This window comes from Porcisia hertigi, chromosome 33 (assembly GCF_017918235.1).
Source record: "Porcisia hertigi strain C119 chromosome 33, whole genome shotgun sequence".
NCBI classification, from domain to species: Eukaryota; Euglenozoa; class Kinetoplastea; order Trypanosomatida; family Trypanosomatidae; genus Porcisia; species Porcisia hertigi.
This window is the reverse complement of record NC_090592.1, coordinates 432,440-445,674: the sequence shown is the minus strand read 5'-3', so window position 1 is coordinate 445,674 and position 13,235 is coordinate 432,440. Positions and strand designations below refer to the sequence as shown.

The 13,235-nt window shown below is 54.8% G+C and overlaps 4 protein-coding genes across 4 annotated transcripts; all 4 read right to left on the bottom strand.

The window, feature by feature from the left end:
- Window positions 1-2,873: 2,873 nt before the first annotated feature.
- Window positions 2,874-3,485, bottom strand: JKF63_02122 (uncharacterized protein; the record flags this gene model as incomplete). Its single annotated transcript, XM_067898164.1, has 1 exon — window positions 2,874-3,485. One exon carries the CDS (start codon window positions 3,483-3,485, stop codon window positions 2,874-2,876), a length of 612 nt encoding a protein of 203 aa, XP_067754321.1.
- Window positions 3,486-5,083: 1,598 nt separating this feature from the next.
- Window positions 5,084-6,421, bottom strand: JKF63_02121 (uncharacterized protein; the record flags this gene model as incomplete). Its single annotated transcript, XM_067898163.1, has 1 exon — window positions 5,084-6,421. One exon carries the CDS (start codon window positions 6,419-6,421, stop codon window positions 5,084-5,086), a length of 1,338 nt encoding a protein of 445 aa, XP_067754320.1.
- Window positions 6,422-7,911: 1,490 nt separating this feature from the next.
- On the bottom strand, window positions 7,912-8,643 carry JKF63_02120 (uncharacterized protein; the record flags this gene model as incomplete). Its single annotated transcript, XM_067898162.1, has 1 exon — window positions 7,912-8,643. One exon carries the CDS (start codon window positions 8,641-8,643, stop codon window positions 7,912-7,914), a length of 732 nt encoding a protein of 243 aa, XP_067754319.1.
- Window positions 8,644-9,365: 722 nt separating this feature from the next.
- Window positions 9,366-12,605, bottom strand: JKF63_02119 (uncharacterized protein; the record flags this gene model as incomplete). Its single annotated transcript, XM_067898161.1, has 1 exon — window positions 9,366-12,605. The coding sequence occupies one exon, from the start codon at window positions 12,603-12,605 to the stop codon at window positions 9,366-9,368; it is 3,240 nt and encodes a 1,079-aa protein (XP_067754318.1).
- Between the last annotated feature and the right edge of the window lie 630 nt (window positions 12,606-13,235).

Sequence of the window (13,235 nt, the reverse complement as noted above, 5' to 3'; positions counted from 1 at the left end):
CCTCTTTGAGGGAGGGGGGGGGAGGGTGCGGGGTTTGTTTCCGTGCCCTGGAGACTGCAAAACACACACACACACACACACACACACAGGCAGACGGGCATACAAGAGGATTACCCCGGGGATGGGGGCAGTGAAAGAAAGAGGAGGAGGAGGAGGAGAGAGGTGGGCAGCCGATCAAGGAGAGCGGGGTGGACTTCGCACGACACCGACATAGAAAATGGAGAAGAAGAGGGGGGGATGAGAAGAACGACAGCAGCGAAAAAAAAAAAAAAACACACCACCGCCACCACCATCGAAAAAGCTAGCCACTCATTCTTGATGTACCTTTTACGTTGATTGATGCATTCAAGGGACCTTTTGTTTGAGAGGCACCATGTCTCCCCCCCCCCCCACGGAGCATCATTCAAAGGGGGGGGGCGGGGGGGGGCGGGGGTTTGATTCCTCCACCTCCCCACGCGGGTGTTTTTATGTTTTCTTTTAATTTTTTATTTTCAAATTTCTGTGGGCCTCGTCAGTGTGACTCTCCCCCCCTCCGTTAAGCAGTGTGTACATCATGGCTTACAGCTCCTTCGTGTTCCCTCACTTCCACACCGGAGACTGTGCATCGCATCACACACGACACGCAGGAAGTATACCCGTGTTAAAGTTTATTGAATACCCGTTCAAAGACGCGTGCACATGTGTCTCTGTGTGTGTGTGTGTGTGTGCATTGAGTTCACAGCATTTGGCGAATCAGCCAAGAGCAATGCGGGGGTGGGGGGGGTGAAAGATAAAGCGGAGGAGAGGGAGAGGGAGGGGCAAAAGCCGAGAGTAAGTCAGCGTGCGTGTATGAGGGGGGGGGGGAGATGATAGGCAGGCGAGTCCAAGCGGTGGGCCTCTCATCCATAGGCCGGGATGTTATGAGTAGCACTGTGATTACCGAAAAAAAAAAAGAAATGCAGCTGCGTTTGGCTTTCCAATACTCTACCCCTTCTTCGACTCTCATGTTTGTTAGCTATTTCCCCCCTCTTACACACACACGCGCACAAAAATAAAACATACATATATATGTATATGTGTTGAAAAAAAAACAGAGATTGGGGGAGCAGTGGCACTGTCTTTCCAGGTAGCTTCATTAGCAGACAGACAGAGGTCTGGGGATGGCAGGGAAATCAAAATGTCGGTGTGTTCAGATATGTTTAATCGACACGTGTGTGTGTGTGTGTGTATCCACGTGCAGCTGAGGCGATGTGCGCAACTCTCTTGTCACTGAGAGAATGAGCTACGCAAATTTCCTCCCCTTCCCTTCTTCAGCAAAATCCGAAAACACGCAAAGCACCTGGGCATGCACACACCGACCCCCCCCCCCACCCCACACACACGGAGGCACGCGCGTCTGAGTGACGAGGATTATCCACCCACCCCTTCCTTTCCGCAGAGTCAGAGACAAGTTTGACACACAAACATCGGGGAGGGAGAAACAGAAACAGCAGCAAGCAAAACATACGAACACAAACAATGCAGGAAGACGGCAAAAAAGAAAAAAAAACCTATCCACACCACCAAGGTGAAGCAAAGAGCGTCACCTCGCAGCAGAGCCCCACATTCCAGTATGGTATGAGGAGGTCTAGGATAGAGGGGGGGGGGAGGGGAGAGAAGGCCGCCGGTGGCAAAGACCGAGGAATGGTTGTTCCTTCTGTTTCGCCTGAATGCCCACTAAAGAAATATACGTCAATTTGCCCTCTATACGCATGAGCAGCATTTATTGAGCACAGGAAGAGGTGAATGCGCATTCGTGGAGGAAGGGGTCCAAGAGAAAATGAGCCGTGCACAGGAGGCGCAGCTGAGGTGTACTTACATTTTTCTCTGGGCTAACATTCCTACAACTTTCCGTTTTTACATATGTGTATGCCTCCACAGAGATCCCTGCCTCCCCCCCCTTCCCTCCTTTTTCATTGACAGAGTGAAACGGGGTGGGTGGAATCAAAGAAACTCCCTGTCACTAATGCGAACGAACCACCCCACTTGTGCTCGTCTGTGAGAGGTGCGATCGGACAGCTGTGCAGGACATGCACTCCCCCCCCCCGCTCTCCTCTACATACAATGTCTTAGCCTCGAGTGAAGAGCGTGACGCTGCATAGCTCTACAATCTCTCGCTTTACCTTCACGTAGTTTTCATCTACCCTTTTGGGGGTTCGAAGAAAAAAGTCGTATGCATATATATATATAATACATACATGTTGATTGCCATCCCAGTGGGGTGACGAAATACGTGCCAACCGCAAGTGAAGGCGGAAAGGGGGGGGGGGAGGGGAGGGGAGGGGTGTGGCGAGTCCAGGAAGCTCTTAGTGTGTAATTGACAACATCAACACACACACACACACGCACACGGATACTTTTCCTCATCCTGCCAACGAGAGGACAGGGGTGTGCCTTATCCTCATCTTGTTTAAATCAGGACCACCACCTCATTTTTCATCTGTCACAGACGGAGGAGCAAACGACGTGCGGCGGGGACCAAATCAGGGGAGGGGAAGCGGGAGCGTTTCCCTGGTATGCTGTCTCGGGAACCAGCGCCTCTCCTCCTTTCACCCCTTCCCTGCCTAACCTGCATAAGCTGCACTGTTTGTCACATTCTGTGAACCCGAGAGCTCGCCTTGATTCTTGCAACTTCCATCTGGTACGTGATGCCCTCCCCCCTCCCCAGTGACAACGCAGGTGAGGTCCTTCTCAACTATGGGCACAGTGGTACATCGCAGCGTCATCTCTGCTTCTTCCTTCTACCCTCGCGCATCTATGTGAAGGCATTTCCCTGCAGATCGAAGTGCCTCCACGTTACCCCCACAACGTTGACGCCCGCCCTATGATCTACTTCGGCCAGTACCCAACTCCCTCTAGGCAGCCAGCTTCTCCATGGTATGCTTCACTAGCTGATCATTGATAGCGGCCACGAGGCGAGAGTATGCTGCTTCCAGCTCATCGTTCACTACGACCGCGAGGAAAAAGTTTGGATGCTCTTCGAGAAATTTGTATTCGGACTCCGCTGTTTCAAGACGCCGCTGCAGCATCGCTTCGTCATCGGCGCCGCGCTTTATAATGCGGTTGCGCAGCTCCTCCTTGGGTGCCGTGATAAAAAAGTACACGGCGTTCAGCGCTGTGTCGTTCCGGTCAAACAGATTCTGTGCCCCCTTCACATCGATCTCGATGATGCATATTTTCCCCTCCTCGTGCACAGCGCGTACGGCTGCGACGCTTGTGCCGTAAAAGTTGCCGTGCACGTCGCACAGTTCGAGGAACTCGTTGTTGTCGCGCATTTTGAGCATGCTTTCCCGGCTTGTAAAGTGATACTCACGGCCATTCACCTCACCTGGACGCGGTTGGCGCGTTGTGTGTGACACCGAGTAGGCAAAGCGGTTTGGATACTCACGAAGAAGACGGCCCAACAGGGTACCCTTGCCAACACCTGACGGACCGCACACCACCAATGCATTCAGCGGCTTGGTCATGGCTGCAACATACAGGAGAAACGGAGCTGTGCGAGGAAGCGATTCTACTGGGGAGGTTACAAAAAGGAAACGCACGGATGGGTTAAAAAAAAAAGAGCAAACAGAGGAGGTAGGTGGGCGCAACACAAACGGTGTCCAGAAGTTGCCACAGCAAATAAATATCGCCTGGAATGAGTGGACAGGGGCTGGGGAGCTTATTTTTTTCTGTTTGCTTTTTACTGTTTATCTCTGAGAGACTGTCAATGAAATGCGAGAAGAGCGAATGAGAAGGTGGGAAAGGTGGTGTGTGTGTGTGTGTGTGTCAGGGCGAGAACTTTTTTTTTGCCGTGTGATTTGAAAAATGAAAAATGAAACCCACACGAAAATGAAAACAAAGAGAGAAAGGTGTGAGGGGAATGGAAGGCAAGGGGAAGTCACACACACTATGCAGAGGACTCTGTCACAACAACAAAAAATCGAAAAAATGGAGTGTGCTAATGCACCGAGGAACACTCGCACCTTTCGTTTTTTTTGGGGGGGTGTCAACCGTTGGTGTTTTATTGGGGGTGCTCGTTTTTTTTTTTGTCGTTTCAGTTCTGTCTACGATCCCTAGACAAGAGTGAAGTCCTGCTGGTGCGTGGACGCTGTATTCTTTATACCCCCCCCTTCTTCCTTCCCCCACCTGCGCCTGTTTGGTTATCGGTTTAGACAGGGGTAGAAGGGTACGTGTCTTTTGTGGTTTATGTTTAACAGGGGATCGAGTTTTGATGTTTGGACGTGTGGGGGAGGGGAGCAACACGCCTACACACACACACACACAAACGTAAAGGATACTAGGCGAAGTAAGGCTCGAGAAAGAGTGTGTGCGCGAAGGAGTGGCGAACCGAGCTTTTGAGAATCCTGCATCCACATAAATGCATGTGTGGGAGAGGGAGAATGCGTACGTGAATATAGTGTGTCGGTCGGGAGGGGAGAGAGGGCCAGGCGCGAGAATGAGAAGGGGGTGGGGGAGCGAGGGAGAGGTGAGGGGTAGTACAGGCAGAGGTCGGGGGGGAGAAAAGCGTCGTCATGTAAAAGAACACAAGAGTGTGCCATCAGTGGCCATCTGTTTCAAAACCCCTCGTCTTCCATGACGAGCGCTGCTCCTCCTCTATGGCGATTTGCCCATCACGTGATGCTGCTGCTCCCTAGCGCATTTTATTTTCTATGCCCTTTTTTGTGCGACTGGGGGAGGGGGAGGAGAGGGGAGGGGGGCTGGCAGTTTCGCATGGATGACAGAAAAGTGTGGAGAGTGGGGGTGGGGTAGAGAATGAGTGGGAAATCGGATACGCTCGACGGCATACGGGCTTCGTCCTCATGCTAATCATGCACCTACTCCTCTCCGGTGGTATGATCACCAACGTGGCTTTCATCCCGGGTGTTTACCCGTACAAGAGGGGTGGTGGTGGTGGAGACAAAACATAAATAAGGGATCGCCGTGCCAAATATTCGTATGTTTATTTACGGAGTACTTCCCTGTCAGTGAATTGCACCCCAGCGGGGGAGGGAGGGAGGGAGGGAGGGAGGCAGACAGATGAGGGCAAAGTGTAAGTGTGTACAGCCCACCATGGAGCTCTCTCCTACTCTTTTTTGTACAACTTTATACACCGGCTATGTACTCGCTGCAATTGGGTGGGGAGAGTAGCGGTGGCGAGTTCCGAGATCTGCTCCATAGACCGCTCGCACGCCCTCTCCACCTCCTCCCGTTCACGCTTCAGCTTCTCCAGTACGGTTTGGAGCACCGCCACCGACGTCGATGCGCGTTGCTCAGCGTACTCGGCGATCATTTCTTCAAACGGCAGCGACCAGGAATACCCAAACGGGGTCGTGAGCGGCGCATCCATTTCAGGCCTTGTCTTCCCCTCCGCGGCGGTGTGTGTAGGAGAGCGTGCGTTGTGACGGCTGCTGTTTGAATTCGTGGAGGGAGATGCCAAGTACGTCGCTTCAAAGGCATCGCGCACCGCCTCCAGTACGGGAAGCTGCGACATGGCGAGCACCGCGCGGATGTGGCGCACCACATCGAGAGAGGGATGATACAAATGAAGGGTATCCACTTTCTCAGCCACGACCACCGCCAGGCTGGCAGCTTTGCCGTTCTCTGAAGCAGGCGGAGGTCCATGATGTGCTGGCACACACACCTTCACGCTTGTCGCTACGGAGGGCAACTTTGGTTTGCCATATGTGCTCGCTAACAGCTGCGGCACCCACACTTCGCGTATTTCTTCGGTTGGCGCGTCAGATGAGAGGGCGCTGCTGGAAGGAGACGGAGTCGCCGGCACAAGACGACGCTCAAGCAATGCCTGATGCACGACCGTGACAGGTGGAATCTTGAGATGGGGCCAAAAATAAATTTGTGCCTCCACAAGGTGCTCTGCCCAGGTGTCGTCTTGGATCATGAAGGGCGGATGGCGCACCACACGGCGGGGATGAGGGAAGCTGTTCGGCAGCACAAATACCACACACTTCACGGAGGCATAAAAAAGCGAGGGACTACTCGGCGTAGGGGGAAATGCCGAGGAGGAAGCATTGCTGGATGCGCAACCCGTTGCAGCGGACGATGTGTGCTCGGAGACTTCATTCGTAAGGCCGCTCGTCGTACCTGCATTGGTGCCGTTCAGGTGCTCCTGCCGCTGCAGTGCTAACCACCGGTAGAAGGCGTCCTGTGAGAGCGCACCGCCATCGCGGATGTAGCAGTACCGGTGGTGCGTACATCGACGCACGGAGCTAATATTGCCAGAACCTACACCACGGCGGCTTGGGGGAGTCGTTGACGTGCCGGTCCTGCTCACTGTCTGCGCTTCTGCCCGTGGAGATGACGATGGCCCACCATGGCTGTGAAGTGGAACCGATACGCTGCCGATGGCGTATGGAATGTCAAACGTCGCGCCGTACACGACACGCTGTGACTCAGTGGACATTGTAAGGGGGCCTCTCAGGACACCCCTTCATAAATAGCGAAGGGGTGTGGAAGTCACCAGAAAAAAAAGACACAGGGGGCTAGTGGGGGCCTGCGTGCGTTGTGTGATGCAGTAGTGGGAGCCGAAGGAGGAAAGAGGAATAGGTAGGCTGCGTCAACCCGGCAAAGAGCGAATGACTTTTAGCGAACAATGGACACAGCCATGGCGGGAGCGGCGCGGTGACACAACATGTGCGCACGGTAGCCTCCGCCGGCGTGTACACGGGGTGGCTACAGCTAAGCCAGCGAGGGAAGAGGGTGAGGGATGCTGGTGGGAGACTGGTGGTCGGTCGCTCCTGTGAAATGACCCCCCCCCATTCAGCTTTCTCGTTTTCCATGGACCCGGGAACGAAAAACACACACCTTCTGTATCGTTTTTTTCACGCCCGACTACCATAAGCTGGGGCTAAGGAGGCGATCGATCCGTTAGGCGTTATCTTGTCCTCTCTGACCGACGCACATGCGCGGCTCGACTCGCGCCGCCCCAAAACACGCGCACTTCCATTGAGCCCCATTTTTTTTTCATGTGTTTTTCCCGAAATAGAAATGTAATACCGAATGGGTGAAATCCAGAGGTACTATACGTATTCACGTAAAAAAAAAGAAAGGGGAGAGAGGGGGGCATGCATGCATCGCTCCTACTACATACGGAAAACAATGGGTTACGAGGATACCTACATGCGCCAAGCCCACCATGCTACACACACACACACACACACACACGCAGAACGCCCTCACGCCAAAGAATGAGAGTATTGACACGAGGAACGCGGTTTCCCATGAAAGGTCAATGATCGGAAACAAACACAACACTACAAATGCATGAATCTCTAAAAAGAAAAAAAGGAGGGGGAAAATACTACGAACTTCACCAAATGTCTTTTTTTTTGGAGGGGGGAGGGGGGGGTGTATTCCGTGTGCCCATTTTCGCTACGTAGCGTTGTCATCCAAGTTGCGCGTCCACGCTCTACAACGGCCCATCAGAGTTATCCAAACGTGTGGTGCAAAGCAGCAATAGCCCTGCTCCAGAGTGATGCAGACTCAGGCATCTCAGCACGGCCTCTGCACTCAACATCACACACACACACACACGTCACACAAAAACGTCTCCTACCCCAGATTTCTGATATGCACATCGCCATCCCTGTACACTTCTCGGGATGACTCGCCCCCCCCCCCCACCCCCCACCCCCCACCCCCGCATAGGTGAGCAGTGTAGATCAGGTGCTATACGTACGGGTAATGCTGGAGCTGTGAGCATGGTGCAGACACTTGCAGCGTTATCATTGTCGCGGACCGCTCCAACGCACTGAGGGCCTTTGGGTCGCAACCCTGCCTTACCCTGGTACCACCAACGCGGTTTGACTCTGGCGGAGGTGGGGGGGGGGGGCTGTCTGCTTTCATTGAGGAGCGGATCGCTGGACCTCCCCATGAAACCAAAGTGAGGCGGCCTTATACACCAACCATGGCGTTCATCGCGGTACTGGTCTGTGAGCTGTGCTTGACATCCTTGCGGGCGGTGGCAATGACGCGTTGAATATCCGGCGAGGATGACGAGTACTCGGCCTGGGACATGGTCAGATCATTCTTCACCCCCTGAGCCTCGGCCATTGCGCTAACCGTGTCGTTGGCGGTGATACCAAGCTTGTACATGTCGCGGATCGGATCATCCATCATCAGCTCGGGCGCACGGCATACCCAGCGGTACACCTCCTCGTCGAGTTCCTTCTTCTTGTTAAAGCGCTGTTGCTGCAACCACGGCTTGGTCGACCACAGGCCTAAGTTGTAGAGGGTGATGTCGGGGTGCAGGAAGGTGAGGCGGTACGAGTGCCACATGGTGAAGAGCACCACAATGACCGTCACAACCGAGCACGGCACAGACTCCAAGGACAACATCTGCAGCCGCATCTTTTCAATCGTGCTTACCTCTAGCCAGTGCACGTAGCGGCCGTACGGGTTACGCGAAAAAAATCCGCCTGACATACCCGCTGGGAGGAGGTTGTAGCGGAAGCGGTACAACCAGTTCACATCCTTCGGGAAGAAGCCCTGGAGGTAGCCTGTGGAGACGCCGTCGTGCTGGGTGCACAGATAAGGATTACCAGTCATGGGCTTCAGGTAGTAGCCGTGGTCGACCACCGTCCTGGCGGCCAAACCGCCGCACATTTTGCTCGACGCACGGGACATTTTATAGATTAAAGGGGGAAAAATAAGCCACCACCACCACCACAGGGGGAGACCTATAATAGCGAGCGAGCGGGCGAGAGGGGAGGAGGGCGGAGGAGAGGCGAGGGATCGGAGAGCTGCGGTGATGTGTTGATTGTCGTGGGGTGTGAGGAAAGGAGAGAAAAGACGTACACTACCCAAAGAAGCGAATGCATCACCGATGAAACAGAGTAGGATGACCCCAAGGGGACACACAGCGATGGAGGGGGGGGAGAGAGAGAAAAGAAAAGAGAAGCGGGTAAGTGAGTGTAATGGTGGCGAGAGGTGGAGGGCTATAGCTAGGGACAGGGGGGGGAGGCTTGAAAGAATCGACCATCGCGGTCACTGCGGTCTCCCTTAGTTGTTGAACGGTGAATTCAAGGCAGTTCAGGGAAAGGAGATTATTGTGCGCGAGAACTCCGCTGTTTTGGGGTCCACAGGAGAAGAGGGGGGGCCCATGCATGAAATGCACGAGAGGAATGGGAATGCAAAGGGGTGCGGTTTGGGGTTTCACTGGGAGAAACGCGGATGCGGGGAAAAACGATATTATATATATATATATATACGTGAATTGGCGGTACCCCATCCCCCACCAAAAAAAAATGCGATATAAACACAGGCGTCGAGTTGATCGCCGAGCTCCCTTTTCGTTTTTTAAAAACGACCTGGGGGTGATAGAGGGTGGGGGGAGAGGGGGGAGGGGGTCAAGGCGGCTCGCGTGTAAATGACAGCGTCGGGCTTGACACTCGCAGGAGTGAAACTCTTCGAGCGACTTGAGCAAAGCTTACCTTGCGGGGAGGGAGATCAGGAGAGGCGGGGGTCGAGAGTGCCGTTGCCCAATCTTGGTTCTCGCGTCGCCACTGCTGTGGTGATTGGCGGGTTGTGCTTTGCGTCGATGAATGCCGCACCACCTCTGCCACTTGAGCAGGGGTCGGATGTAAAGGTTTTCGCAGGCAGGATAAGGCAGCTGCGAGCATCGCCGATAACGGCGCGCGACCGTCGTTTGTCTGCGAGTCGAGGGACTCCAGCACGGCTGACAGATGATCACCGACGAGATCTTTGCGTGTAATCATACCGACAGCGTAGTTGCTGCGATTGACCACGACAAGGTGCCGCAGCCCCAGTGTCGTGAACATCTCGTAGGTCTGTGGCAGCGCAGTCGTGTCAAGCACCCTGAAGGCGGACGTGTCGACGTATGGATACAGCGAAACTTGGCCAGTATGCCGTCGTGCTCGCTGTAAGTGTTGCGTCGGGTCGACGCCCACCCATCTGTTATGAAACACGTGGTCCTCGACACGTTGCATGACGTCGTAAGAGCAGTAGTTTGGGCGTCCGTCGGTCATGATCATGTGCCACAGCACAAGCTCAAGCTGTGCCCGTGTGACAGTCCCTTTGAAAGTGCCGTCGTTGAGGGAGACAACTGGAAAACCGTGGTGCGTTGTGGTGCGCAGTACGCGCACCACGTCATCAAGGGTGCAGATGACAGTGAGGGAGACGACCGGGCAGCACATGACGTGCCTTGCGTCCAAGAGACTGTACCGCTGCAGGTATGGCTCCACGTTAAGCAGAGGGACGGTGCGGGTCTCAAGGTAGACCGTGTGCAAGTCCCGTCCCCACTGAAGGAGCACACGTCGAGCCACGGCAATCGCAAGCATTAGTGGCAGTAGGTGCCGAAAATCAGCTGTGCACTCGATGAGGATGGCCCCCATACCAAAACTAAGGCCGGATGTGGCGCTCACAAAGCTGCCGGCGCCGAGGAGCGCGAAGACGCCGGGGTCTGCCCACGTGGCGGCCTCCGCGCTGAATGTGACCGCGATCGAATGCACTGCAGTTCCCATGCAGCGGCCAATAGAAGCCCCCAACACCAGAGACGGCAGCATGGTGTCCCCATACAGAGCGACGCCGAAGTAGACGGCAGAGGAGAAAAAGTAGACGAGGGAAAACGTAAGGAGCACGGTCCACGGAAGCAAGTCCTCCGTTCGCTGACTGAGCAATGTCTGCAGCGTGGAGTCGGCGTACGAAAAAGCCAAGGAGGCGTACGCATCAATAACCCGCAGTGTCTGCTCCTGCGGTAGCTCGAGCATCTTGTCGTCTGATGCACGTGTGTCGGCGTCTCGGTAGCTTTCCGCCGGGCAAAGGAAACCGTTCATGCCGTAAAAACCAATGGTTGTCACGTTGCGACTGCAGTGAACGGTGTACGGCACGGGGCGACACACCGCCGGCGTGTGCGTGGCACCTCCACCACTTTCCCCAGAATCTGTAGTCGTTGTTTCAACAGACGCGGGCGGGTTTGAGAACGCCACAGCGACCCAATAGTGAAGGCTCACGTAGAACAGCGTGAATATGATGGGGAGAACGTACCGGATCGTCTTGGTACGCAGCCACATCTCTAGACGCCGCCTGCAGTAGAGTGCAGCCCAGCTTAACCGTACAAAACCCACGGCACAGAAGCCGCTGCAGAGTCCAATGACAAAAGCCGGGAGAAACATAATCAAGTTCATCGTCGCGTTCTCGCCAAAGGGAAGGTGGGAGCGGAACAGCACCGCCACCTCACGCTGCAGCAGCCCCCCCTGCGGCGGGTCGCGCGGATTGAATTTCACCCAGTAAGAACAGCACACCTGTGTGAACAATGTCGATAACAGACACGCTGCAAAAACGTAGAGAGCAAAGCGCACCGGGAACACAGCGGATAGGAGTTCGAGGATCACAAGGAGGCCCGCAACTGACACGTTAAAGGCGGCAGCAATACCAGCTGCCGCACCAATGACGAGAATGATGCGGGTATCGCGCGGGTTGCGGAAGCAGTTGACAAAGTTCACGTTGTAGCACCGAAGACCGTGTCGACGTTTTAGCATCTGTGCCCCCAGCATCGCACCCGCGAGCATCAAGTGACCATAGTGGCCCGTACACACACCGCTGGCTACAGTGAATATAACGGCGATTATCTTCGCTGCCAGCACGCGGGTGCTGAACATTGTCGGGTATGCGACGCCGTTGAGGTAGGCGCGCACCTCTGGTATACCTGCGCCGACGCTTTGCGGGACAAGGTAGCATATCCCACTCGCAATCGCGGAGCTGCAAAAGGCAAAGCTGATCCACAAAAGGTATCCAGACCAATACCAGCGCGGCGACGCGATGCCGTAGAGGCCTACACTGTAGCCCCGCAGCATGGCCCACACATCGAGGGAGGTGGTGCCCTCTCTGCCTTGCTTGCTATGACGCATCGAGTTTGCTGAAGAGACTTCCACAACGCTGGGGTACCGCTGAGGGTCTTCAAAAGTAAATCCACGCAGTCCAAAGCCGAGCAGCTCATAACGCACGCTGTTAAGCACATGCAAGCATGTCATCACACCAACCAAGAGCGCACTTGTTGCGATGCCAAGCACTACCACGAAGACCCACATGAACCAACGCGGCTCGTGGCTGCGAGTCTCCAGGTGGTCCTTGTATAGCATGCTATCAGCTTCGTATGTGTCCACGGACTCGTAGCGGGCCATATTAGAGCGGTCCAGTGCCGAAAAGCGACGTGGTTCAGCAGCCGGTGGCACCTCACGGGCACACCCGACACAGATGTCGTGCCATAGACGCCGCATCGCGGCACAACAGCCTGAAGAAGACGGGGCATTAGCACCGCTACGCGCCTGTTCATCTTCCGCGGGAGACGAGGGCGACGAGCTTGACGGCACATGGGGCGCTAACAGCGGAGCTTCGGCGCTGGCGATATCACCGTACCGGTGTGGTGGAGTCGTCGTCGTCGTCGTCGTTGACAGATCGCCAGAGTCCGCCGCTGTGGTCGAGTCTTCGATGGGGTTAAGAAGGGAGAATAGAGGCGTGTATAGGCGTGCCGGCAGTTTCTGTCGCTGTCGCGCGGCACTTGTGCTTGTCGGCGCCGTTGTCGTGTTTGCAGACATCTGGACTGACAGCGGTGCATCATTGACGTCCATATTTTTCTTGTATAGTTTCTACTGCATCCAGCACTGGATGCTCTAGATTGAACTGAGCCTTTTTTTTTTAAAAAAGGCCTCTTCTTACGATCCCTCTCGCTATCTTCGCTCTTTGTAAAAACACTGATATTGGCGCTGGATGTGAAACTTGAAAGCCTGACGACGGGGGAAAAGATGAGCGACACACACACACACACACGTGAATAGCGCCTTCTTTCTTCCTGCGTGTTTCCTAGTTTGAAGTGTCCTTACCGCGCGTCACGAGACAACATGCGGCGAGGGGAGCATGGCAAAATATATAAATATATACATTTATATAGAGGGAGTGAAGGCGGTGGATTAGTGGGGGGAGGGGGAGAGGAGAACGGGCGTGGCGTGTCGACCCACCACCTGCCCAAGTTCGCGAATGCCAAAGAATCACTGCAGATATCCCGCCGCTGAAACAAGATGAACGGCTCCAGAGCAAAGGCGGCGGCATCTTTCTCTTTCCGTGAGACCTCCTCCCATGTCCTTGCAACGACAATACACTGCGGCAGGTACGCGCACGTAATGTCGAAGGTCGCACCGAGACAAAAAGCATTCATGAGAACACACACGCCGTGAGCCGCGAAAACGAGCGGAGGAGAGGCA